The 26673-nt window shown below is 35.3% G+C and overlaps 1 protein-coding gene across 3 annotated transcripts in view; it reads left to right on the plus strand.

Moving 5' to 3' along the window:
• The window catches only part of DDHD1 (DDHD domain containing 1), an 84587-nt gene that overhangs the window by 37337 nt on the left and 20577 nt on the right, over nucleotides 1–26673 (plus strand). For 2 of the 3 annotated variants that reach the window (XM_082853066.1, XM_082853067.1), the window contains exons 3-6: nucleotides 6550–6678; nucleotides 7761–7908; nucleotides 16290–16396; nucleotides 22110–22216. In XM_082853066.1, the coding sequence (XP_082709192.1) occupies nucleotides 6550–6678; nucleotides 7761–7908; nucleotides 16290–16396; nucleotides 22110–22216 (491 nt within the window). Of the gene's footprint in view, nucleotides 1–4577; nucleotides 4680–6549; nucleotides 6679–7760; nucleotides 7909–16289; nucleotides 16397–22109; nucleotides 22217–26673 lie in introns of all 3 variants that reach the window. The other variant, XM_082853068.1, reaches the window with a different exon arrangement.

Consider the following 26673-nt stretch of genomic DNA (forward strand, 5'->3'; position numbering starts at 1 on the left):
CTTGCCTTGAAGGACATAAAATACTAATGAAATAAAATAAAATACTAATGAAATAAAATACTAATTCCTTTTTCTTCTGCCCTTATCTATGTCTTGGTTAGGGTAGTTATTGCCACAAATACACTGAATATATTTATTATTCTCTCCTTATTAATTATCATACTAATCTCAAAGTAAGCATTGAATTAAAAAGATCTGTTGGGGCTTCCTTGGTGACACAGTGGTTGGGAATCCGCCTGCCAATGCAGGGGACATGGGTTCGAGCCCTGGTCCGGGATGATCTCACATGCCGCGGAGCAACTAAGCCCATGTGCCACAACTACTGAGCCTGCACTCTAGAGCCCGTGAGCCACAACTACTGAAGCCTGCACACCTAGAGCCCGTGCTCCACAGCAAGAAAAGCCACCGCAATGAGAAGCCCGCACGCTGCAATGAAGAGTAGCCCCCGCTCACCGGGACTAGAGAAAGCTGCGCGCAGCAATGAAGACCCAACATAGCCATAAATGAATGAAGGAATGAATGATCGATTGAAGTTTAGCATAACTTTTTTATCATTCAAAGAAAGATAAACCCCCAAAGTATAATTATATTTTGTGATTTAGATTTCATTTTCTCTGAGAGTTAAAATTAAAAATGATTCTCTTCCCACCCCACCTCCTAGGCTAGGAAATGTTTATCTAGCAGCCTAACAAATGAAAGCTAGAAGTTCACTGGGGATGAATCATACAAATAAAACCAGGCCTTCAAATAAGTAAATTTGTAAATACTCAAAAGTACTAGAGTAGTATTTCCCTCATTTTATAATTTATCTATGCAAGCAGTAATCAGTAAAAAAAAAAAAAAATGGTTGAACTAAATGGGTAGTTCTGCATCTGCTCTGGTCAAAAAATGCATAACCTCAATCCAGTTATGAGAAAACATCAGACAAACTCAAATTGAGGGACATTCTACAAAGTAACTTACCAGTATTCTTCAGAAGTGTCAAGGTCATATTTAGATGGGGGGAATCCTTTCACAATGTATGTCAAATCAACACAGTATACACTTTCAATGTCTTATAATATTGTCAATTGTACCTCAGTAAAGCTGAAAAAAATTTTTTAAGTGTCAAGATCATGAAAGACAAGGAAAGACTGAGGAATTTGTCGTAGTTTAGGGGAAACTAAGGAAACATAACAACAAAATACAACATGGTACCCTGGATTGTATCCTAGGACAGAAAAGGACATTAATAGAAAAACTGGAGAAATCGGAATAAAGTCAATATTTTAGTTGATAGTATTATACCAATGTTAATTTCTTACTTTTGATAATTGTACTCTAGTTATGCTAACATTAGGAGAAGCTGGGTGAAAGATATTATGGTAACTCTGTACTATTTTTGCAACTTTTCTGTAGGTTGAAAATTATTCCACAATAAAAAGGTGTTTTGTTTTTTCTTAAGGCCAGTAGAGAAATTGAAATAGTAAAAAATATTTAGTTAATCCAAAAGAAACAACAAAAGGAGAAACAAGAAACACAGACAGAACAAAGAAAATATATGGGAAATGGTAGACCTAAATTCACCCATATCAAAACTATAGTAAATATAAGTGAACTAACACTTAAATTAAAAAACAGAGATTGACAGATTTGCTAGGAATGCAAGATCCAACTGTATGCTGTATAGTAGAGTCACATTCAATATAAAATCACAGGTAGGCTGAAAGTAAAAGAAAAAAATGGACTTTTTACTGTTCAGGCTAATTTGGGGTGCTATGACAGCACAAGTGTTGGTGGATCTCTAAGGATTTACAGCATTTAACAATTTGGCATGTAGTGTATGTGCCTATCCTATTGCTGGATAAGGATATCCCAAACTGTGAATATATCATTTCAAAAGTCTAAAAGGGGGAGGGCCGGGGTGGGGAGAGGGAAGGAGTATTAACCCTTTCTAATCGGCTTTTCTTTTCCTTTCTCTTTGGTGACTAAGAGGACTCCCACCTTCTAGCTTTTAGTTATCAATTTTTATAAATGTATTTAATTTAATTTCTCTGAGATCCAAGAAGATTGACAGAAGTTTTCTCATTATAGTTGGTAGGTTTGAGATGTGCAAGCCTACTTCCCTTGCGGTTGAGATTATCTAGGTTACCAGCTTTTATAGAGGGAAAAGTTAATAGAGTTATTCTATTCTAGGAAGTAGTATATCATCAGCAACCCCCCCCCTTTTTTTTTTTTTTTTTTTTGCGTTACGCGGGCCTCTCACTGTTGTGGCCTCTCCCGTTGCGGAGTACAGGCTCCGGACGCGCAGGCTCAGCGGCCATGGCTCACGGGCCCAGCCGCTCCGAGGCATGTGGGATCCTCCCGGACCGGGGCACGAACCCGTGTCCCCTGCGTCGGCAGGCGGGCTTTCAACCACTGCGCCACCAGGGAAGCCCAGCAACCCCCTTTTTTGATACTCTGCTTTCAGAATTATATAATGAAGAACATTTCTTTAAGAGATGAATTATAGTACAGAAATTTATTGAAAACACTGTATTTTAGTACTTAAAATCTTTTTCATTGCTTTGTAAGACTTTAATACATAAATGAAAAGTTTTATTAAATGTTAGCATTTAATTAGCATTTTAGTTGCATTTTGTGTTTATGCATACTTTTGCTAACACTATATAAGAATTCTTAACTAAAACTTTATTTTAGTGATCCTTGTTGGAATGAAAGTAAACCTTTTTGTCTCTAGTGTACTTATGGTGGTACTTATCCTTTGCTTTGGGTTGAAAAAAAGTTAAGCTGTCTGTGCTAGAGGATGTTGTAACAAAGCAAATGATCTTCAAGTGAAAATAAGAATTAAATATGAGAAGAAGGTAAAGAAGCATGTCTATCCAATTTTGTGAAAATTTTAAAAATATGTTTCTGTGATTTTAGTATATGGGGATGTTTGGCTTTATGTTAATCCTTAAATTAGTATTCCTTTAGGGGGAAAAAAGCCTTTCATTTTTGTATCTTGACTAACTTTTAGAAAGTGTTTATGTAATTTTAAGTGTGATCAGGTGGTCCATGTGTTTCCCACTAGTTCTTTTTTAGTAAATGTGGAATTGTTTCATGTTAGTTTTACTAGTAGAACAATAAAATCTAGGTTTTGTTTGAGCAGTACAGTCTCAAGTTTATGCCAAATTTGATCTACTTTGTTATGTTAGCTTTTTCCTAAGGATTTTTTTTGTGTGAAAATGTTTCTTGCAAGTGATACATCTACTCCTCAGTAACTGACCAGAAGGCACATGAAAGAAGAAACATGTTCAGTGAAGAAAATTACTTTGGTTGTCATTTTCCACCCCTCTATGACAATGAGATGTTTTCATAATCCTGATTTTACAACCCAGTTTTTAATTCTTGTCTATACTTTTTTATAGTCATCTAATTACATACAGTTAAAGTTATTAAGTGCCTCATAAGCATTTCTCAATTACCTTTATCACATATATCTTTAAATATACCTTATCTGTATATAACAGCAGGTTTCTTTTTTAACTTCTAGTACTATACAATGGGAATTAAGTATTTTTGTATTTGAGCAGTGTTTAACCTTTGAATGTCACATTAATGTAGAAGGGAGTGAGGATGAAAATCAAATGTATTAGAACATAAATTTAAGCTAAATCATAAAGATTCTGTGATTAACTGAACGGTAAAGAAAATGATTTTAAGATTCAATTCTAAGTGGATTTAAAAATAAATGCTTATTTAAAATGTAAAGAAATTTATTGATATATAACTAGCAATATTTGACAGGGAAAGAGTTGACTTTAAGGTTATCTACTGATTTACCAAATACCAAGTCTATGTCTGGCTTTACTCTGTTGTCTGCTTTACTCTGTTGTCTGTTTTACACTTACAAGATGTCACAGCATACATTTTTACTAATGACTTTTTTTTGTCATTCTGTTGCTAACAAATCTTTCATTATTTTGTCACTAATAAGTCAGTTCAAAGTAGAGCTTTCAACTTAATTTTGGGGGGGAAAAGTTTCATTTTTAAAAGTATTTTAACAACTTGAACAGAGTTGTGAAAAGAATATTTTGTTCTGTGGGAAGGCTCTATTTACACTTCAGTAAGGGAAAGCGTCTGGTGGAATGTATACTGTGGTATCTTCTTAGGAAAGCTTCATTAGATGGTTATTTATTGCATTTTCAGTTTGCACATCAGATGTTGGCTGTGTCATAGTCACAAATTTGGTGAGAGTAAATAACCTTAGTATTGTAAAGATGTGGTTTATAAATCTCTTATGCGTACAAAAATGCCGTGTTCTATTTTTTTATTCCATCTATACAAAGACATTAAAAATGGTGATCACATAGTTGTCTTTAATTGATAAATTTAGATATCATTTGCCTTTTTTACTTTCAGTAAAAGTAGAGCATATATTTGATAAACATTATTAAACTAACATTTTGCTGCACTGATTTTTAATTAGGAATTATATAAATAAAGCATTTAGAATAATGTTTGTCAAATACAACTCACTTTTTAAAGTTAATACAACAAAAAGGCAAAACCTCATTTAAAATTTACTTTGAAGCTCAGTGTTTTTGCTTTCTTAGTTGTCTACCACCTCCCTCCCTTCTCCCTCCCTTCTCTGTTCAAATGGAGAGGATATAAGGAGAGTACAGATGCGGCAGGTCTTAAACGAAAGCGTTCCCAAGGTACAGTAATTGTAGTTTTACTTCTCCATGTAGTTATATTCCTGGCTTGTAGCTTTCAGTTGTGTTTATAGCATTCGGTTGTATTTAGAGCATAGAAATTACTAGTAGTTTAGAAATGTATCCATTGTATTATTTTGCTTAGTGTTAATTATAAGTGGTGTAAACATTTGCAAACAATGTGTATAGTTCAATAATGGAATTTTCACCAATATTAAGATGCTTTAAGACAACACAAAGGTTTAGAGAGAAACAAAATTTTGTTGGCTTAACTTGGTCTTATAGTTTTAATGTTTTAAGCATATGTTGCTCAAAACTATTTTAACAAAATGCAGTTTTGAAACATTGGATTAAAAGGCTTAAAGTACTGACTTGGATCAGACATAGAAGTAGAAAAGGAAATAATTATTAAACTCTTGCAAAAGATTTTTTTTAATTTATGAAAAGTTCTTTTATTTAAAACCTGAGTTTGTACACTGGTTTTGTGTTTTATTTGCAACTGAAGATGTTATTCATGTTTGTTATGTTAATTGCATCTTGGTCTTGTGTTCAATATTAGTAATGTGTCCTGGCAGGTAAGTAAGATATAAATAGATTTTTCGTAAATTTTTGAAGCGGCATTTGTACCATAACTCAGAAGTACATTTTCCTGGCAATGATTTGCTTTTCTATGTATTCTATTAAGAAATAGCTTTTCACAAAAATGTCTTATGATCTTAGATCTTGACCAGGACTCCATCCTTTCATAGTTAGCATCTTCAAATCAGGAGAGTTGGACTCTGTCACTAACTAGCTTTGTGGCAAGTCACTTAATCCCTTTGTACCTGTATGTCTTTATATATAATGGGAGATAATATTTTTGCCTAAAGAGGATTTTAAGAAAATAAATTAGGCATAGTGATTTGAAGGTGGCTCGTTTTCTGAAGGTATGTGAATTTTTCTTACCTCTATACAAGAGATAAAGAGGAAAAGTTAAAGTCCTTCAGACAGTAAGACATCAAACTGTGAATTGGTGGACAAGTTTTGACAATTTTCTTAACTGTTGCTTCCACAAACGTTACTAAATTTGTGATATGTGGCAAGTACTGTGCTATGGCTGTGTTCGGTGCTAGTGATACAAAATGACCAAGGTATGTCCCTGCCTCACAGAGTTTGCGTATTCCTGAAGGATATAGGTTTGCATTTTTTTTTTTTTTTAAAGAGCTCATTTTCACCAAGCATACCTCGGTTACAGAAATGAAATAACCATACTAATTTGAACATGATAGTAGGAAAAAATTTATTTCTTGTTAAAAGATCTTTCAACCTTGGAGCTCTGTTATGGTGGGCAATATCCAGTGATAACTGGCTTTAGTATCCGTTCCAAAAATACCTTATATTCTAATAAATTAGATGATGCTCTTCCCAGTTTAAAGATAATTTTTTTTTCATCTGAGTCTTGTTTTATCTTGTGCTGAGTGAAATTTTCACAGATCAAAAAATAAAATCAACAGAAGAAATGAAACTTAAGTTTCTATGTCAACTGTACTGAGAACTTTCATGAAGGTGTATATCCCTTAGTCCTAAGGAATGGCCACATCACCTGGGAAAGCAGTTCTTTAATAATCAGAGGATATTTCCTATAGAGGTTAAAATTATGGTAGTTAAGCCAGTTTATTCCATGTTGTTCCAACAAGTTGCCTTTTCCTGTAGCATGCTTAATAACTTATAAAGTCCCTATCCATTACTTGTTTCACATCAATATATGTTTCAATGAAATAGTTTTTTATTGAACTGAGTTAAAATATTGATTCAAAAAATCTGTGTATTATAATTTTCACACAAATGAAGTTTGTCTTGGAGACCTTCAAATTAGTTTTTCCTTTTGCAACAGCTATTCATAGTTTCAAGTTGAGTCGAAACCACGTGGACTGGCACAGTGTGGATGAAGTGTATCTTTATAGTGATGCAACAACATCTAAAATTGCAAGAACAGTTACTCAAAAACTGGGATTTTCTAAAGGTATTTGTTAAATATTACTAGAGTTTGTCAAAATGTTGGGAATCTAACTTTTTCTCTTATGTTCAAAATAGATGATCCAGGTTTTATTTTTAGTATTTTTTAAGTATGTATTAAATTTAGTGCCAGTTACTACCCTGTTAAACTCTTTTTAAGGTGACTGAGTTAACATGTGTTCATTAATGAATAATTATATATTTAGAATGGTCTGGCAAGATTAATAAATACACTTTTTACTTCTAAAAGCACAAAAGCAGTCAAACCTGAGGCAGTGCTGTGAAATAAAACATGGCAGTTGAAATATAGTGTCAGTAAAGATGAAGACTGGAAATTTTTCAGTGGATCTAGTGAGATGTAGGTCATCGGTGACTTAGATGGATTGCTGGGACAGAACCAGATTGGCATGGGTTGAAGTTTAAGTAGAAGTTGAAGAAATGGAGGCAGTGAGAATAGATAGCTCTTTAAACAAGTTTGACTAAAAGAAAAGAGAAGAGGGACTGGTACTTGGGGAGGAGGTGAATGCATTATGAAAAAATCTTTCAAAAATTTTTTCTAAGTCTGATAATTTTTTTTACTGTCTCATTTTTAATTCTTTGATAATAGATGTGCTTGAATATTTACATGTTCATTAGTCAGTTGTATTTGTTTTGTGAGTTACTTTATCAACATCTTTAGCCCATTTTGCTATTTGGTTGATTCATTTCACTTTTTGATGAATAAGTTCTTTTTGTATGCTTACGTAATTAACTTATTACTGTGTGTCATATTTTGCAAAAACTTTCGCAGTTTGTCATTCGTCTTTTATCTTTGCTTCATGATACATTCATTGTAGAGAAGTTTTTAATTTTTATGTGTTCAGTTCATCCTTTCTTCTTTCCTTTTGCCTTATGGTTTCTGGCTTCGCTGTCATGTCCAGTTCAGCAGTTTATATTAGAACTAATCAATACTTATCTTACAAATTTTATCCCCCCCAACCCAGTGAAATTTTTTCGTAGTATTCCTTTTATTTCTTTATTTTTTCAATATATTGTGAAAATGCTATTTCTGTAATAAACAATAAACTTAGAATCATAATTTTCCTACAGCATCAAGTAGTGGGACCAGACTTCATAGAGGTTATGTAGAAGAAGCCACATTAGAAGACAAGCCATCACAGACTGCCCATATTGTATTTGTTGTGCATGGCATTGGGCAGAAAATGGACCAAGGAAGAATTATCAAAAATACAGCCATGTGAGTTCTTTGATGAATACATTCTCCATCTAGTCAGAGTCCAAACTTTTGTCCAGGCTATAATAGAGTTTAATCGTTATGCCACATGCTTCTTCAGTACCAACTATTCTATGTGTTTAAGTTGTAGAGTAGGTTTCTGGGCCAGATTTTGAGAGTGATTATATCTAGATGATGATGATGATATTTATTTGATTCTTTTTCCTCCATAACATGGAGAAGAGGTTTAAGAAAGCCTTTTTAACTTAATATATTGTTAGTTTACATTAAACTGAGGTTGAAAGCAAGAAAAAAGTCTGGTTTGAAGTTTGTATGTTACTCTCTGAATTGCAGAAACTGAGAATACTGTATAATTATGAAAAAGCTAAGAATTGTTTAAGTTGCCAGTCAGCAGCTTAACTTGTCCAAGTAATTACAACCAGAGGAAATTGAACTCTAAATTTTACATGGAGAAGAAACAGTGGGTGCTTTGCCAACACACCAGGCCGGTTATTTACCGCGTTTATTTATATTCAGCTTTATTCTAAAAAATTTTTAAGATGTTGTTGGGGGGAGGGATGTTTGTATTTGTGCTTCAAAAATGTTTAGGACTGTGTAAAAAGGAAATTTTAGAGTTAAGGGTACCACCACAAACTTGGCTCTGAGCTAGCAGCCAGTATAAAGAAAAATCTTATCAGATTTATAATACGATGAGAACAAATCAGTTGTTGAGAACACAGTTTATCAGGTTCTGAAGCTTCAAGTAAGTGTATTTCTTGAGTCCTTATAAAGCAAATACTGTGTGATACCAGGAACTGTGTCCTCAGCAGTATCTCTATAATAATACAGTGTTCTGTTTCACTTTTTATTGTAATACCTCTTAATGCCAGCTCATGGATTAAAATAAAAATACAGTTCAATTTGGAAAAAAAACTCTTTGTCAGATACTTCTAGGCCATCCTGATCCTTGTCAATCTCCATAGCTTGTATTACAGAGATCTCTTCCCTCTGATTCTGATTTTATTTTCTGATGATTTGCACATTACTTCCCACAACATTTATATTATGTTCTGTGTCAAGATGCTAATTTTTTGCTTGGTTATCTAAGGAACCTGAGAAGTAGTTTTAATAACGTGTTCTCTCTGGAGCTATTGATAATTGGAAAGGTACCAGCTTCATTTCTTTGGGTGCAAGTGAAGGAAAACTTAACTCAAAAGGAGGATTCAGTAGCCCATAAAACTGACAAGTCTAAGATTTGCCAAACAAGTCATCAATCCAGTTGCTATCTGTTCTACTTGCCTTCATTTTTGAGCTATTTTCAGACGTCTCCTGTGGTTCCAGATGTGGTTTATATCATCTTGTGTTCGAGTTCAAGAAGAAAAGTCTTTTTTTCCAGAAGTCCCTGCTAGTCTATGCATTTCAGTGACTGATGGTATCACCTCCAACTGCCTGAGTCTATGCATGGCCATGATCTGATCTGCAAAACTTGTCATCACCCTAGAATCAGATGGAAGTTGGCTTCATCATAACCATAGGGAGAGGTAGAGCCACAGATAAAAATCAAGAGCTACCATTGGAAGTAGGATGAGTAAATATAAGGTGACTCAAAAAAAAGTGTTCACTACAGAGAAGATGGCCATCATTTCTGCAGAGACAGGTTAATTTGATGGGAAACTCCTCACATAAATTAGTAATTGATGGAAAATATTCAAACAGAAAGGAATTCTGCTCAATAATAGATGGGAAAGTTCAAAGGATTTCTTACCCTTCCCCGGCTTTCTACCATTCCTAAGTTAGTTGTTCAGGACTTTAAAGAAAGTAAAATTAACTTCATCCTTGTCATTGCTACTCTGAAGCTTGCTTGTACTTATGATTTGATTTGTGAGACTACTGTTGAAATGAGCAACATAGAATAAGGGGTTACCACACTCCACTTCTTTGGCAACCTGCTGTTCTCTGAGGATCTCTTGAAATCATGTCCCAGAGGCCTGGAAATAGAGATTTTCGCCTCTTACCTTATTTTAGTGAATGTGCAAATGAATTCAAACTGGATTTAATCAGTTTTGTTCCAGCAAAATATGTTTATTATTTAAATGAGTTGAGAAGAAAGTTTATAGACAACTTCTAGGAATATCAGAATTGGTTTACTAAAAGAGATGAATGTATTTTAAATACAATTGGATTTACTTTTTGTGGCATTTTATTACAAGGGAAATCTTTACTGAACTTATATATCTAATAGAATAAATTAGTAATTTTATTTTTTAATATCTTTATTGGATTATAATTGCTTTACAAATTAGTAATTTTAAAGCTACAATTTTAGAAGAGTAAAAAGAGACTTTTAGTTAAGCCTGGCAGATTTAACACATAGCTTATCTTATTACCTCCTAAATCCTCACTGAAAATGATAGCAAAATAATTTTTTAATAAATTGGTGTAGACCCATAGGTACAGAAAAAACTGGGAGGACACAGCAAACAAGAATGTCAACAAGATTTATTTTTTGAATAGGAAATACATTCACATGGTTCACAAATCAAATCAGGAAAATGTATAGAGTGAAAAACGTCTGACGCCTTTCCTGTCTCCATCTTCCCCCAGTGTCACTCATCCTTGTGTCTCAAAGCAATGTTATTTATTTTATATTCTTCTGGAGTTTCTTTAGACAAAATACAGATTATTTTCACTCATAAGGCAGCATACTATATACACTCTAGACATTGCTTTCTTGTGTAAAAAAATGTATCTTGGATATTATTTGCATGATTTTCTATTGCCCTCCTTTCATATATATATATTATATATATATATATTATATATATATATTCTTAAAACCAGTTAGTTTATCAATTGATTGTTTTCCTAATTGAGAAGAATTATAAAGACTTTTTTTTTCAGAGCTATTTAATGATCCTTAATTAAATGCTAATTCTCAGGTGCTATTAATCTCTTCCTTCCTTTTTCAAAATATGAACTAAACATTCACTGCCTAGTGGGAGAACATGGAAGTTTAATAAGCTTAGAACTGAAATCATGAGTTTTGTGCATGGCGTTACAGCTGCACAGTAATGGGTTAAGTCTGAGCTGTAGGATAATATTGTTAAATCATTCCTTTTTCTTGTTTCCTCCATCCCTCCTTGGTCTCAGTGTTTCTCATGTAGTCAAGACCTATATATTTAGGAAACAGATTTTATTATTTTTAGTAAGGCAATAGTAGGGACATAGCGTGTGCGTTCTCTCTCTCCCGCTCTCTCTGTCTCTCTCGCTACCTATCTATTTGTCTATCTCTATCTCTGTCCCTCCCTTTTTTCCTCCATCCCTGATTATCTTCTTTCATCTTTCTTTCCTTTCCTTCCCCTTGCCCCTCTTTTGTGTGTGTGTGTGTGTGTGTGTGTCACTCCAGTTAATTACAACCAAGTGATTTAGTAGACATACCTGCTTGCCTAAAGTATCTACATATGTGGCCATTTGAGAACTATGATAGTGATCCTATGGAGTAGAGGATTGTCTCAGTTTACTGTAGAAGAGGACAGTATTTTAAACAAATGTAGTGTTTGAGTTTATAAGTCAAAATCAGGGTTCTTCAGCCTCATCATTATTAACATTTTCGACCAGGTAATTCTTTGCTACGGGTGGCTAACCTATACATTGTAAGATATTTAGCAGTATCCCTGACCTCTACCCACTAGATGCAAATAGAACCCCTAGTTGTTACAACCAAAAATGTCTCCAAAAAAAGTCTCCAGACATTGTCTTTGTCCCCTGGAGGGGGGAAAAAATAAGTATATGCATGTTTGAGAACCACTAGCCTAAATGAACTTCTTTATTATTTTGTACATTCAGACAGCAACATACATACCACTTCCTGATTATTATATCATAATGAAATATATATGAGCTATATAGCCATCAAAAATGAATAAGTGCATAGAATAATATTAGAAATCTTAAAATATATTCCTTCTTGTATATGTTCAAATTTCTTAAAGCTGAATACTTGAAAGATGGCAAAAAAAAAAACTTTTTAGAATGTGGTAATAAAAGAGTCTGAAGTTTTGGCTATCATCTTTATTTTCAGTGATGTTAATGGAAGCAGATTTTCTTTTTCACAACCTAGAATCTACATAGACTTTTTAAATGGCAACTTTGGTGGTAGATAATCAATAAAATATAATCATATTGTAAATAATGCTTTAAAAACATACGAGAAGGACTTCCCCGGAGGCGCAGTGGTTAGGAATCCACCTGCCAATGCAGGGGACATGGGTTCAATCCCTGGTCCGGGGGGATCCCACATGCCACAGAGCAACTAAGCCTGTGCGCTCCACACACCACAACGAAGAGTAACCCCCACTCGCTGCAACTAGAGAAAGCCTGTATAGCAATGAAGACCCAACATAGCCATAAATAAATAAATAAACAAACAAATAATTTTAAAAATAAAAATATACTAGAAATGGAGAAAGATAGACTTTTAACAAATAGTGTGTTGGGATAGCTAGGCAGCCATATGGAAAAATTTAAATTGGGCCCATTTTTCACACTAAGATAAATTTCAGTGGGATCACATTTGAACCTAAGAAATGAAACCATACAAATACTATGGATTTAAAAGGTAGGATTGAGGGGAGTTTGAATTCTTATGTACCTTAGTAATAGAGAAAACTGTCCTAACTATAACTTGATCCAGAGACCTTAAGGGAAAATATTGATAAATATATAATCCCAAAAAAACCATATGGCAAAAAAAAAGAAATAAGACAAACTGAGAAAATCCATTTGCATCTTGTATCACAGATGAACAGTTAATATCTCTAAATATAAAGAACTTCTAAAAATAGAGGAGGGCTTCCCTGCTGGCACAGTGGTTAAGAATCCGCCTGCCAATGCAGGGTACACAGGTTCGAGCCCTGGTCTGGGAAGATCCCACATGCCACAGAGGAACTAAGCCCATGTGCCACAACTACTGAGCCTGTGCTCTAGAACCCATGAGCCACAGCTACTGAAGCCTGTGCACCTAGAGCCTGTGCTCCACAACAAGAGAAGCCACTGCAATGAGAAGCCCATGCACCACAACAAAGAGTAGCCCCCGCTTGCTGCAACTAGGGAAAGCCTGTGTGCAGCAACAAAGACCCAATGCAGCCAAAAATAAATAAAATTAAAAAAAAAAAGATCCCACAAGCCGTGCAGTGTGGCCAAAAAAATCAATTGTATTTCTACACTAGCAATGAAAATTAAAGCATTTCCACTCCCTATAGCATCAAAAAGGATAAAATACCTAGGAATAAGTTTAACAAAAGAAGTGTAAGATTTCTACACTGAAAACTATAATACACCATTGAAAGAAATTAAAGAAGACTTAAATGAATGGAAAAGGCAACCCACATTTGAGGATTAGAAGATTTAATGTTGTTAAGATGCCAGTACTTCCTAAATGGATCTACAAATTTCACCACAATCCCTATTAAAATTTCACCTATCATTTTTTCAGAAATTGACAGGCTGATCCTAAAATTCACATGTAAATGCAGGGGACCCAGAATAGCCAAAACAATCTTGAAAAAGAATAAAGATGGATGACTTACCCTTCCCAATTTCATAATTTGCTACAAAGCTATAGTAATCAAGACATTGTGGTACTGGCTGGCCTGTAGATAGACCTAGATCAATGGAATAGAATTGAGAGTTCAGTTGATTTTCAACACGAATACCAAAATAATGCAATCAGGAAAGAATAGCCTTTTAACAAATGGTGCTAGGACACCGGGATATCCCCATGCAAAAGAATGAAGTGAAACCCCTACCTTATACCACATACAAAAATTAATTCAGAGTGGATCAAAGACCTAAATATAAAAGCTAAAACTACAAAACTCTTAGAAAATATAGGAGTAAATCTTTGTGATTTACAACCATTGCCTTGGGTTAGGCAATGGTTTCTGATATATAACACTAAAAGTAAAAGCCACTAAGGAAAAAAAAAGATAAATTGGGCTTTGTCAAAATTTAAAACTTTAGTTCTTCAAAGAACACTATCAAGTAAGTAAAGACAACACACAAAATGGTAGAAAATATTTGCAAATCATAAATCTGATATGGGTCTAGCATCTAACATATATAAAGAACACCTACAAATTCAATAATAAAATAAATAACCCAATTTTTTAAATGAGTGAAGGATTTGAATAAACAGTAATCCAAATAAAATATACAGATGGCCCATAAGCACATAAAAAGATGCTCAGTATTATTCGTCATTAAGGAAATGCAATTCAAGAACAGAGACATACCACTTCATGCTGACGACTAGGATGACTCATCAAAAAGATGGGAAATAGCAAGTATTAGCAAGGATGTGGAAAAATTAGGACCCTCATGTTGCTGATGGGATTGTAAAATAGAACAGCTGCTTTAGAAAACAGTTTGGCACTTCCTCAGAAAAATTAAATGTGAAGTTAGCATAAGAGCCAACAATTCCACTTCCAGGTATATACCCAAGAGAATTGAAAACATACATCTAGGCAAAAACTTGTTAATATTCATAGCAGCATTATTTATAATAGCCAAAAAAAAAAAAAAGGAAACAGTTCAAATGTCCATCAGCTGGTGAATGGATAAGCAGAAACGGTGTATTCATACAGTAGAATATTATTCAACCATAAAAAGCAAAGAAGTAGTGACTCATGATACAACATGGACAAACTTTGAAACATTGTGCTAAGTGAAAGAAGCCAGACACAAAAGGCCATGTATTATAGTTCCATTTATCTGAAAAAATCCAGTATAGTCAAATTCAGAGAGACACACAGTAGATTTATGGTGCCAGGGCCTGGAGGTAGGAATTATCAGAAGTGAGTACTCTGGGTATGGTGTTTCTTCTGGGAGTGATGAAAGTGTTCTGAACTTAGATAATGGTGATGGCTGTTCAATTCAGTGATATACTAAAAGCCACTGAATTGTTGAAAAAAAAAACCAAACTATTGAGGTCGTGTCAAAGAGACACATGTCAACTTGAAGAGACTCACTGACCAAAAACGGAAACAATTTGAGCATCCGTAAGGATAATAACTACAGTGGGTTGGAATACTTCAAATATGTTTAAATCTATGAGTTAGTAATGAATGATGTCAAAAAATATAAAACCTTATAGCAACTCAGTATTTAATTGTTAATAAAAGAGAAGAATTAACCATTTATCCTGCCTTTTCTCAGTTCACACAGAAACTATTTGATTGTATCACAAGGCAGCCGGTACTTGATGTGAGGAAATTTCTCTTTCCAGAAGTATAAGGAGTGATGGGATTTAAAAAACACTTTTTTGCAATCATAGTAAATTAACGGATATAAGCAGTGATCGTAACAACTGCTAGTGTCACCAAAAAGAGAGAAAACCAGGTATATATACCTATGGAGTAGTAGTCTTGCCAAAACAATAGAACTTGAATCTTATCAGGCCGCTATATCTCACTACCAAATAGGGAGCAATGAACATGTTAAATAACACTTGGGGATGCAGTCATTAAAAAATCAGACTCTCAGAAACTCTACAGAACATAAACAGACTTACAAAGCCAAAGAAGAGAGAGAGCGATCTATAGATTAAAAGACACTTGAGAGACATATCTTCCAATTGCAATGCATAGACTGTATTCGGAGCTCAATTCAAAAGTGTAAAAAAATATTTTTTATGTTATTATAAAATAACATCTATAGTCTAACTGGGAAAATGGGACCTCTAAACATAATTATTGAAATGAAGGATTGGTATGATAGTAGTTCTGAATAAGTTATGTTTTCCTTACATTTTAGAAATATATACTGAACTATTTATAGATGCACTGCTGTGATATCTGGGATTTCCTTTAAAATATTATGGGGGAAGGGTGCTAACATAAAGGGATAGCCTGAGGGAGTTTTTTTTGATAATAGAACTATTCTGTATCTTGACTGTAGTGGTGCTAACCACGAATCTATAAAGTTGACACCAAAAGGAAAAAAGTCAATTTTGCTGTACCTTAACTTTCAAAATAAAATTTAAAAATCTATATTGTGGGGAGAGCAAGTGGAGGAATAGATGAAATAACAGGTCACGATGTGCTAATATTTGGAGCTGGGGTATTTTATTATACTATTCTCTCTTCTAAAGATTTATACATGTAATTATTTAGAATATAATATTGAAGCTTGTAATATTTGAAATCATAGATGGCAAATTTAGGAAAATAGTTTTGAAATGAAGGTATCCTAGTATTACAAACTGTTGCACAGTGTAGGAGTAATTGAAACATAATTGGACAAAGTTATAAGCAAGTGGAAGTGTTATGATTAAAGACATTTTATACCATGTAAATACATATGGGAAGTTACTCTGATAAAGTTTTGTTTTGGTTTGGTTTTTTTAGGATGAGAGAGGCTGCAAGAAAAATAGAAGAAAGGCATTTTTCCAACCATGCAACACATGTTGAATTTCTGCCTGTTGAGTGGCGGTCAAAACTTACTCTGGATGGAGGTACATTTTGTTTAAAAATTAAATGATTTAGTCAGGCAACAAAGTGTTGCTCATTGGGAATGAAGTGTCTTTAATTTATGTCTTGAGTTATACTCACTCTTTGTTCTAGATTATTTAAGAAAATAAAATCCATTGATTTAAAAAAAATAATTACATCAACTTATGTCGTTTTGGACCACTGTATAGATTTCACAGATAACACAGTTTTTATGCATGCCCTCTGTGGATGGGGGGAAGGAGAGAGACAAGTGAAGGGAACAAAATGTTTTCTAAAGTTTTTGACAGAGAAGTGACCCGTCAATGCTTTTAAAACATTTGTTGTCCACAGTTTTATATAAGCTTACATTTTCTTCCTAATAATTTTCTTCCCATATATTTGGAAGATAAAAATCTCAGGGTTTTGTTTTTTTGTTTTTTTTTTTTGCGGTATGCGGGCCTCTCACTGCTGTGGCCTCTCCCGTTGTGGAGCACAGGCTCCGGACGCACAGGCTCAGCGGCGATGGCTCACGGGCCCAGCCGCTCCATGGCATGTGGGATCCTCCGGGACCGGGGCACGAACCCGTGTCCCCTGCATTGGCAGGCGGACTCTCAACCACTGCGCCACCAGGGAAGCCTTCAGGCCTTTTGTTTTATTGTTGTTCCTGTATTCCTTGGGCTGGTGAATTATAATCTAACATAGAGAAATTATATAATATATACATCTTTCTTTACACAAAGTTTTGTCCTTTGAATATTAAGACCATTAAAATAGAATGTTTAGGTTGATTATTTACATAATCTGAAAGATGAGAGAGTTGTACTGAACATTGTAGCAGCTGCTGTTTTTTGAGCTTTTACTATGTGCCTGGCACTCTGTGGTTCATTTTACTTGGAGTATCTCATTTAATTTTCTCACAAATCTATGAAATACCTACTTTTATTTTCTCTTTTAAAAATAGGAAGGGCTTCCCTGGTGGCTCAGTGGTTGAGAGTCCGCCTGCCGATGCAGGGGACACGGGTTCGTGCCCCGGTCCGGGAAGATCCCACATGCCGCGGAGCGGCTGGGCCCGTGAGCCATGGCTTCTGAGCCTGCGTGTCCGGAGCCTATGCTCCGCAACGGGAGAGGCCACAACAGTGAGAGGCCTGCGTACCACACACACACAAAAAAAAATAGGGAAACTGAAACTCAGTAAAATGTGAATTTAATGAAGAATGGCAGGCAAAAATCTAGGTCTGCACGATACCAGAGCCCTTGTTCATCTGAACTGCCTCCCTGGATGATTTCCAAAGTTTCTTCCTAGTCTGTGATTCTGCCTCATAGTCAGTTAGGAATGTCAGTTATAGCTTATAAACCAAAGTGACATCAAAGTTGTAATGCGTTTAACAACAACAGCAAAAAAAGATTGTGACCAAAGAAGACTTCTCAGCAGCAACAGCTCATATGTAAAGTTCTGGTGTAGTAACATTATCTTTTGAGCTTTTTCCATTCACCCAGATAAATATTTTAGGCTGCTCAGGAATGTATCAATAGATAACTTGGATGAATTAACATTTAATAAAACCCCTACGTCTGTAATTTTCTGTTAGGTTTAAACTACTGCAATGGAATCTTGAAGGCATTATGCTGAGTGAAAGAAGCTAAAGGAAGAACACGACTGTTTCTCTCTCTTCTCAACACTTCTGACACCAAATATGTTGGGGATTTCCCCACACCAGCCAATTCTTTAGTTCTTGGTGGACATCAGTGGGGTGTCCTACAATTTAATTCATTTCTGACACTAACTGCTCAGAGATAGTATAGACAGATTAAGGTCTCAGTCTCACGAGGCTTTTGCCCACTTCAGATGCCAATCACAAGTTCCAGATTGTCCCCTGTAGTTGTGACTGACTATAAATTGGGGGGGGGGGGGTCCCACGACCCCCTCCTGAGCTTCAGTAATTTACTAGAACAACTCACAAAATTCAGGGAAACATTTACAGTTGACCTTTGAACAGACATTAAGGGCACCAACATCCCCCTCAGCCCCAGTCAAAAATCCAAGTATAAACTTATATTCCAACCCTGTATTCACAGTTCCCCATCTGCAGATGCAGCCAACCACAGATGGTCTAGTACTGTAGTATGTATTTATTGAAAAAAATCTGCATATAAGAGGATCCACAGAATTCAAACCCATGTTGTTCAAGGATCAACTGTACTTACATTTACTGGTTTAAATTACATTTATTCGTTTAAAGACTATTACAGAGGATACAGACGAACAACCAGATGAAGAGCTACATAGGGCAATGTATGGGGAAGGGGTGCAGAGATTTCATGTCGTCTTCAAGTGCACAATGCTTCTAGTACTTCCATTTGTTCAACAACCTAGAAGCCCTTCAACCCCTGTTGTTTAGGGTTTTTATGGAGGTTCCATCATGTAGGCATAATTGATTAAATCATTGGCTATTGACAATTGAACTTAACCTCCAGCCCCTCTCCCCTTCCCAGAGGTTGGTGAATGGGACAGAAAGTTCAAAATTGGTTCCTCTGGCAACCAGCCCCCATTCTCTAGGAGTCAGCTCATTAGCATATACTTAGTTAGGATTGGCAGAGGCTCATTATGAATTATAAAAGACATTCCTTTCACCCTATCACTCAGGAACTTAAAAGGGTTTTTGGAACCCTGTGTCAGAACCAGGGACAAGGACGAAATATGTATTTCTTATATCACAACATCACAGAAGTGAAACCCAAAGGTTATATAATTTATGCTTCCATTTATATGACGTACTGCAAAAGACAAAACTATAGGGATAGAGAACAGATCAGTGGCTGCCAGGGTTTGGAGGTGGGGAGTTGAGTTCTAAAGTGCAGCATGTGGGAGTTTTTTTTAGGGTGATGGAACAGTTTTGTGTCCTGATCATGGTGGTAGTTATGCAAAACTACATGCATTAAAACTGAGAGTTCTAGGGCTTCCCTGGTGGCGCAGTGGTTGAGAGTCCGCCTGCCAATGCAGGGGACACGGGTTTGTGCCCCGGTCTGGGAAGATCCCACATGCCACGGAGCGGCTGCGCCCGTGAGCCATGGCCGCTGAGCCTGCGCGTCCAGAGCCTGTGCTCTGCAACGGGAGAGGCCACAACAGTGAAAGGCCCGCGTACCAAAAAAAAAAGCAAAAAAAAAAACCAAAAAACTGAGAGTTCTAGTAATTTTTCTGTAGATTCTTTTGTATATTCTGTGTAGACAATCACATGACCTGCAAATGAAAACAGATCTTTTCCATTTCTTAAAACTATTTTTTCTTATCGTATTGCACTGGCTAAGACTTCAGGTAAAACATTTGTTCAAATAGTAAACATCCTATGATAAAAACTCACCAGGAAATAGGCATAGAAGGAACATACTTCAACATATATGGCCATATATGACAAGCCCACAGCTAACATCATGCTCAGTGGTGAAAAACTTAAAGCATTTCCTCTAAGATCAGGAACAAGACAAGAATGCTCACTTTCACCACTTTTATTCAGCAGAGTATTGGAAGTCCTAGCCACAGCAATCAGATAAGAAAGAGAAATAAAAGGAATCCACATTGGAAAGGAAGAAGTAAAACTGTCACTGTTTGCAGATGTTGTGATACTATACCTAGACAATCCTAAGGACACCACCATAAAACTGCTAGAGCTCATCAATGAATTCAGTAAAGTTGCAAGGTACAAAATAATATGCAGAAAACTGTTGGCACTTCTATACGCTAACAACAAACTGTCAAAAAAGATAAATTAAGGAAACAATCCCATTTACCATTACATCAAAAAGAGTAAAATACCTAGGAATAAACCTACCTAAGGAGGTAAAAGACCTGTTCTCAGAAAACTATAAGACACCAATGAAAGAAATTGAAGACGACACCAACAGATGGAAAGATATACTATGTTCATGGATTGGAAAAATTAATATTGTTAAAATGACCATACTACCCAAGGCAATCTACAGATTCGGTGCAATCCCTATCAAAATACCAAGGGCATTTTTCACAGAGCTAGAACAAATAATTTTAAAATGTGTATGGAAACACAGAAGACCCTGCATAGCCAAAACAATCTTGAGAAAGAAGAACAGAGCTAGAGGAATCACACTCCCTGACTTCAGACTATACTATGAAGCTACAGTCATCAAAACAGTAGGGTACTGGCACAAAAACCAACACATAGATCAATGGAACAGAAATAAACCCATGCACTATCATCAATTAATCTACAACAAAGGAGACAAGAATATACAATGGGGAAAAGACAGTTTCTTCAATGAGTGGTGCCAGGAGAACCGGAGAGTTACATGTAAAAGAGTGAAATTAGAATTTTCTCTAACACAAGATACAAAAATAAACTCAAAATGGATTAAAGACCTAAGTGTAAACCCACAAAACTGGAAGAAAACATAGGTGGAACACTCTGGAATGGGAGAAAATATTTGCAAATGATATGACCAATAAGGGGTTAATATCCAATACCTCATATAGCTCAACATCAAGAAAAATAAACAACCCAATTAAAATGGGCAGAAGACCTGAACAGATGTTTTTCCAAAGAAGATGCACAAATGGCCAACAGGCAAATAAGATGCTCAACATTATTAATCACTAAAGAAATGCAGATTAAAACTACAGTGAGCTATTACCTCACACCTGTCAGAATGGTTATCATCAAAAAGGACACAAATAACAAATGTTGGAGAGGATGTGGAGAAAAGGGAACCTTCATACACTGATGGTGGGAATGTAAATTGGTGCAGCCCTAGAAAACAGTACAGAGGTTCCTCAAAAAACTAAAAATAGAGCTACCATATGACCCAGCAATTCCACTCCTGAGTATATATCCGAAAAAAACGAAAACAGTAATTTGAAAAGTTACACACACCCCAATGTTGATAGCAGCATTACGTATTTATAATAGTGAAGATGTGGAAGTAACCTAAGTGTCCATCAACAGATGAATGGATAAAGATGTCATATATATACATACACAATGGAATACTACTCAGCCATAAAAGAATAATGAAATTTTGCCATTTGCAATGACATGGATGGACTTGGAGGGTATTATGCTAAGTGAAATAAGTCATACAAAGACAAATACTGTATGTTATCACTTATATGTGGAATCTAAAAAACAAAGCAAACTAGCGAATATAACGGAAAAGAAACAGACTCACAGAGAACAAACTAGTGGTTACGGGGTGGGGGGAGGGAGAAGATAGGGGAAGGGGGGGAGTGAGATGTACAAACTGCTGCATATAAAATAAATAAGCTACAAGGATATATTGTTCAACACTAGGACTATAGCCAATATTTTATAACTGAAAATGGAATATAACCTTTAAAAATTGTGAATTACTGTTTGTACACCTGGAACTTATATAATATTGTATATCAACTGAACCTCAATAAAAATTTTTTTAATTATTAAAAAAAAAGTAGATATCCTTAGCTTGTTCCTGATTTAGAGGAAATGTTTTTTAACCTTTCAGCACTAATGAGTGCAGTGATGTTTGCGGTAGGTAAATACCCTTCATCATTATTTTTAAATTTACATATAGTAAAATTTCAAGAAGGTTCATTAGATTCAAAGCTAGTCTTGAATATATAAATGTTAATTTAAAGCAGTTATTTCAAGGAATGTAACTTTTTTCACAGTTTATTCTTTCCCTAAAATGAATCTTCTCTAAGTTTAATTTTTTTTTTTTAACTTGTAGACACTGTTGATTCCATTACTCCAGACAAAGTGCGAGGTTTAAGGGATATGTTAAATAGCAGTGCAATGGACATAATGTATTATACTAGCCCACTTTATAGAGATGAAGTAAGTATCATGATTATCTTATTGCTATTGGGTATTTTTTTGAGTGATAACATGTGTCCTGAATTTTAACATTTTATGTTCTTTTTTTACAAGCAAGTGAGAAATTATAGGAATCCATTAATCTATAAATAGCCTGTATTTCATAGTGCATTTGAAGTCTTAAACTACACATTGGGACACTTAATAAAATGGGTAACCTTGGAAGTGAGAGGTTGGTTAGAAAATAGCTCTTTGAAAAATAACAGTTTTCATAAGTCTGATTAGTAATATCTATGAGTATTATCCTCACAAAAGAGCTTTTTAAAAAATATTTATTCATTTGGCTGTGTCAGGTCTTAGTTGCGGCATGCAGGATCTTTCATTGTGTCACATGGGCTCTTCGTTGTGGCGTGTGGGCTCTCTAGTTGTGGCACGCAGGCTCTAGAGCATGCAGGCTTAGTTGCCCAGACCAGGGGTCGAACCCATGTCCCCTGCATTGGAAGGCAGATTCTTGACCACTGGACCACCAGGGAAGTCCCACAAAAGAGTTTTAAACATTTAGAAATGTCCTTCAAGTGTTTTTGTATATAAAAGACTTGCTTTTATTGTGTCATTTCTATAGTGGATTTTTGTAGTTTTCAAATGGTAATTTTGCTCATGCATCACAAAGATAACCCTAAAGGGGGGCAGATGGGGAGGGTAGGTGAAGGGAGATAGTTTATTCAGAGGAATGAGGGAATCTTTACCAATGCAATTTGTCACTTTATTGGTAACAGAAAAAGAATTTTGTTTCATGGGAATAACCACATTAATTACCTAACATGTATTAACTTGTTTAATCCTTACCCTGTGAAGTAGATATGATTAGTCTCTTCATTTGAAGGTAAAGAAACTAGTACAAGGAGTAATTACCAGTAGAGCGGCTCTGCTGCTCTGTGCTACTCCAAGCCAATCCGTTGCTGATTTTGTTCATTCAGAGTCATTCCCTAACTTAATCTAGGATATCTTTTACCTATCGACAGAAATATGTTTGGTTAGTTGCCACAGAAAATTCCTACTCTTCCAACTACCATCCCCTTAGGATTTTTCTTCATTCCTCTTTCTATATCCCCTCATTGCCATATACCAGTATTGGGCAAGATCTGCCTTGATCTGATTGAGAACAAACAGTAAAAGAAGCTACAAGGAGAATTGCTATTCTGGGCTTAATTCTAACCAAAAAGGAAGGCCTAGTCGGTGAAGTAGAGCACTTAATTTCCACGTTCATACTCCTTTATAGTGAACAATGGGCATCATTAGATATGCTCTAAAGGTTAGAACACTGAACTATAGTATTGCAAGTAAACCAGTGAGGCGGGGGGAAAAGGAAAGAGAAGGGCTGAGAGCATATTACTATACACACATACACACACACACACGCACACGCACATGCACACGCACACGTGGTTGGTAGTACTCCTAAAACGGTATCCTGAATCTTCAAGGCTAAAATGTGCTGAGTCATGTCCCCTAAAAGTAATAAGTGCTTTTTAAAAACTTTAAGTTGGCGTTAATATCCAGAAAAACTAAAAAGAGAAAAGCGCCAGACTCAGACCTCTGGCCATTGGTGAATGATGACTGAGAAAGTGATCACTTTTTAGTTTGCTCTTATAGTCAAAGATAATTTTCCTCAGAATGGAATTGAATAAACCAGATATTCAGTAGGAAAAGGGAACTGATCGTTAAGATAAATGAAATGGAAGAACACCCAGTGTTTTAAATTAGTTGGTTTTTTGATCCAGTTGAATTTCATGGAAAAGCACTGAGAATTGTGTCTGAGATTCACCAGCAATCTTCAGCAGTGTATCCCAAACATCCCTAATTAGAACAGTCACTTGTGGTGCTCATTAAAAATGCGGGCAAAAAAAGAACCCCATGAGGGGCATTGGAATTGAGGGTATTAATGTGAATTTATGATTTTGAAAATAAGCCAGTGTATGTAGATAACATCTATATATTTAAGCGTATATGCTTAAACACAGAAGTATATATATATGCATGTATTTCCTACCTTTGTCCACTGAAAGGGCCAAGAAGCAGACACCCCAGTCCAATGAGCATACCTAGCACCCAGATCTTTGCCTCTAGCATTGTTATTCTCCACTAAGAAAAAGTAGAGTTCCTTGGAAAAATGGCTGATTCCAGGGCTGGGGCAGGATAGGTCCAAGTCAAAGCTGGAAGAATTTGTTTTGACACAAGGTAGAAAAATGCTCCAAAGAATGATGAAGCAAGACACAAGGACTTAATAGTCAAATTAAAGAAGCATATCCCACTGACCAAATCTGGAACAATTTGAGCACCAAAATAAGTAATTATTACTTATTGTAAGGAATTACTAACAGTACTTTTGTAGAATTATAATAAGGTTAATGTACTAAGGAATTCTAAATCATTGAAAAATGTGTAAGTCCTTATCAATGATAACTAAATAAACAAATTGGGAAGAAGGGAGGTCCTTTGCTTCAGTAGGATGCTAAGGGCCTACTAATAAATGTGGAAGGAATGTTGGAGTTGGAAAGTCTCATTTTGCAGCCGTCATGGTAGGATCAGGTAGGGGAGAGGACTGGGCAAGAATCATCAGTGGATGCTAAAATGAGGGCAGATTTTTTGATGAGGAACAGAATATTTGCATGGTCTAAAAGTATATCCTCTCAGACTGCTTTTAGTTTAGAAAATAAAGGTATACAGTGGAGAAATCAAGCAACAACTTTATGGGGTGTTCCTGCGGGACACCCAGAGAAGGACACAGCATTATTTATGCAGTATTCCAATTATGAGGAAGCATCAGACAAACATAAAATGAGGAAGTTGTAATTAAAAAGTAGGAATGAGACTGTATTCTTTTAAAATGTTGGTATAATAAAAGAGAAAGAATGGCTGTGGAAAATGTTCCAGATAGAGAAGATTAAAGAGATGTGATAGCTAATTGTAATATCTCATCCTAGACTGTATCCTGTACTGGATTGGGGGAAATGCTACAAAGGATAATATTAGATCAACTGGCAAAATTAAAATGTGAATGGTAGACTAGATTAGATGAAATATATCAAAGTGAATTATGAAGTTGATAACAGCACTATGATTGTGGAAGAGAATATTCCTAGTCTTAGGAAATATACACTGGAGTATTTGGGGGTAAAGGACCATGACATATGTAATATATCCTTAAATGGTTCACAAAAAAGTTGTGTGTGTGTTACAGAAACAGAACAAATGATAAGGCAAATAGGAGGAAATGCTAACATTAGGTGAATTTTGGATAAAGCCTATGTGAGGATCTTTGTACTATTTTTATTTTGCAACATTTTATAAATTCGAAATTACTCCCAAATAAAAAGTTAAGAAAAAGAAACTAAAAAATACTTTCCCAGGTCCCTCCTCTGGAGATCCTGATTCAGTGGGTCTGAGATAGAACCTGTGAATTTGTGTTTTTAACAGTTCCCCAGGTGATAGCATCAGAGAAGTTTGGGAACATTGCTTAAGGCATTGTGACGAACAAAAGAAAATAAAAGAAAAACTTAGTGAGAAGTGGGCAAAAATTGTTCTCATTCTTTAAAAAGGAAAGCTGATTTTGCGAATCAAAGTCCATTTAACACAAGGTTGGTGTTAGGCAATATTTAGACTAAATTATTTTTCAACAATATATGTTTCCTAAGGGAAGTAGTGATAAGTAACAGCCAGCAGGGCTTCTGTAGGATTGTCATGCCTGGTGAATTAACCTTGTTAGGTTTATTTGATAGGCATAAATAAGAGTCTTTTTTCTCTTCCTCTCAACCTTTGGAGTCAAGTAGATGCAGATTCAAAACCTGCCACTTAACTAGCTTAGATCAAATTTCTCACTTTCTCAGCTTCCTCACTTATATAATGGATATAAAATACCTAGTTGATAAAGATTATCATGAGGATCAAAGATATTATGATATATAAATTCCTTGTGCTTAGATTTTCAAGTTGTAATTAAGTATATATCTGTCTTTATATATTTCAAGGGCTACAATTAAAAAAAAAAAAGGGATAGACTTACTCTGTTAATTCTAGAAAGTAAAATAAGGATCCGTGAATTGAAAATACAGAAAGGAACATGTTTGGTTACTAATGAAGAACTGTGTTATAAGCAAAACTGCCTTAAAAATACAGAAGTGTTACAATGAAAAAATTTGTAAATAATGTAAGGTGATGGGTTTTAACTAAACTTACTGTGATAATCATTTCACAATATATACCTATATCACATCATTACATTGTACACCTTAAAATTAAACAGTCTATCTCAATTATATCTCAGTAAAACTGGGGGGAAATTTTTTTTTAAATAGGAGTGACCACTTCTGGATGAAGACACTCACTGGGGTGGATGCTGAGCTCCTTATCCCTTAAGAGGGGTGTTACTGAAGGGACTTTTATCTTCACAGCAGTTTAAGTTAGATCATCTCTAAGGC

The sequence above is a fragment of the Leucopleurus acutus genome (genome assembly GCF_964270905.1).
Source record: "Leucopleurus acutus genome assembly, chromosome: 1".
Taxonomy (NCBI): domain Eukaryota; kingdom Metazoa; phylum Chordata; class Mammalia; order Artiodactyla; family Delphinidae; genus Leucopleurus; species Leucopleurus acutus.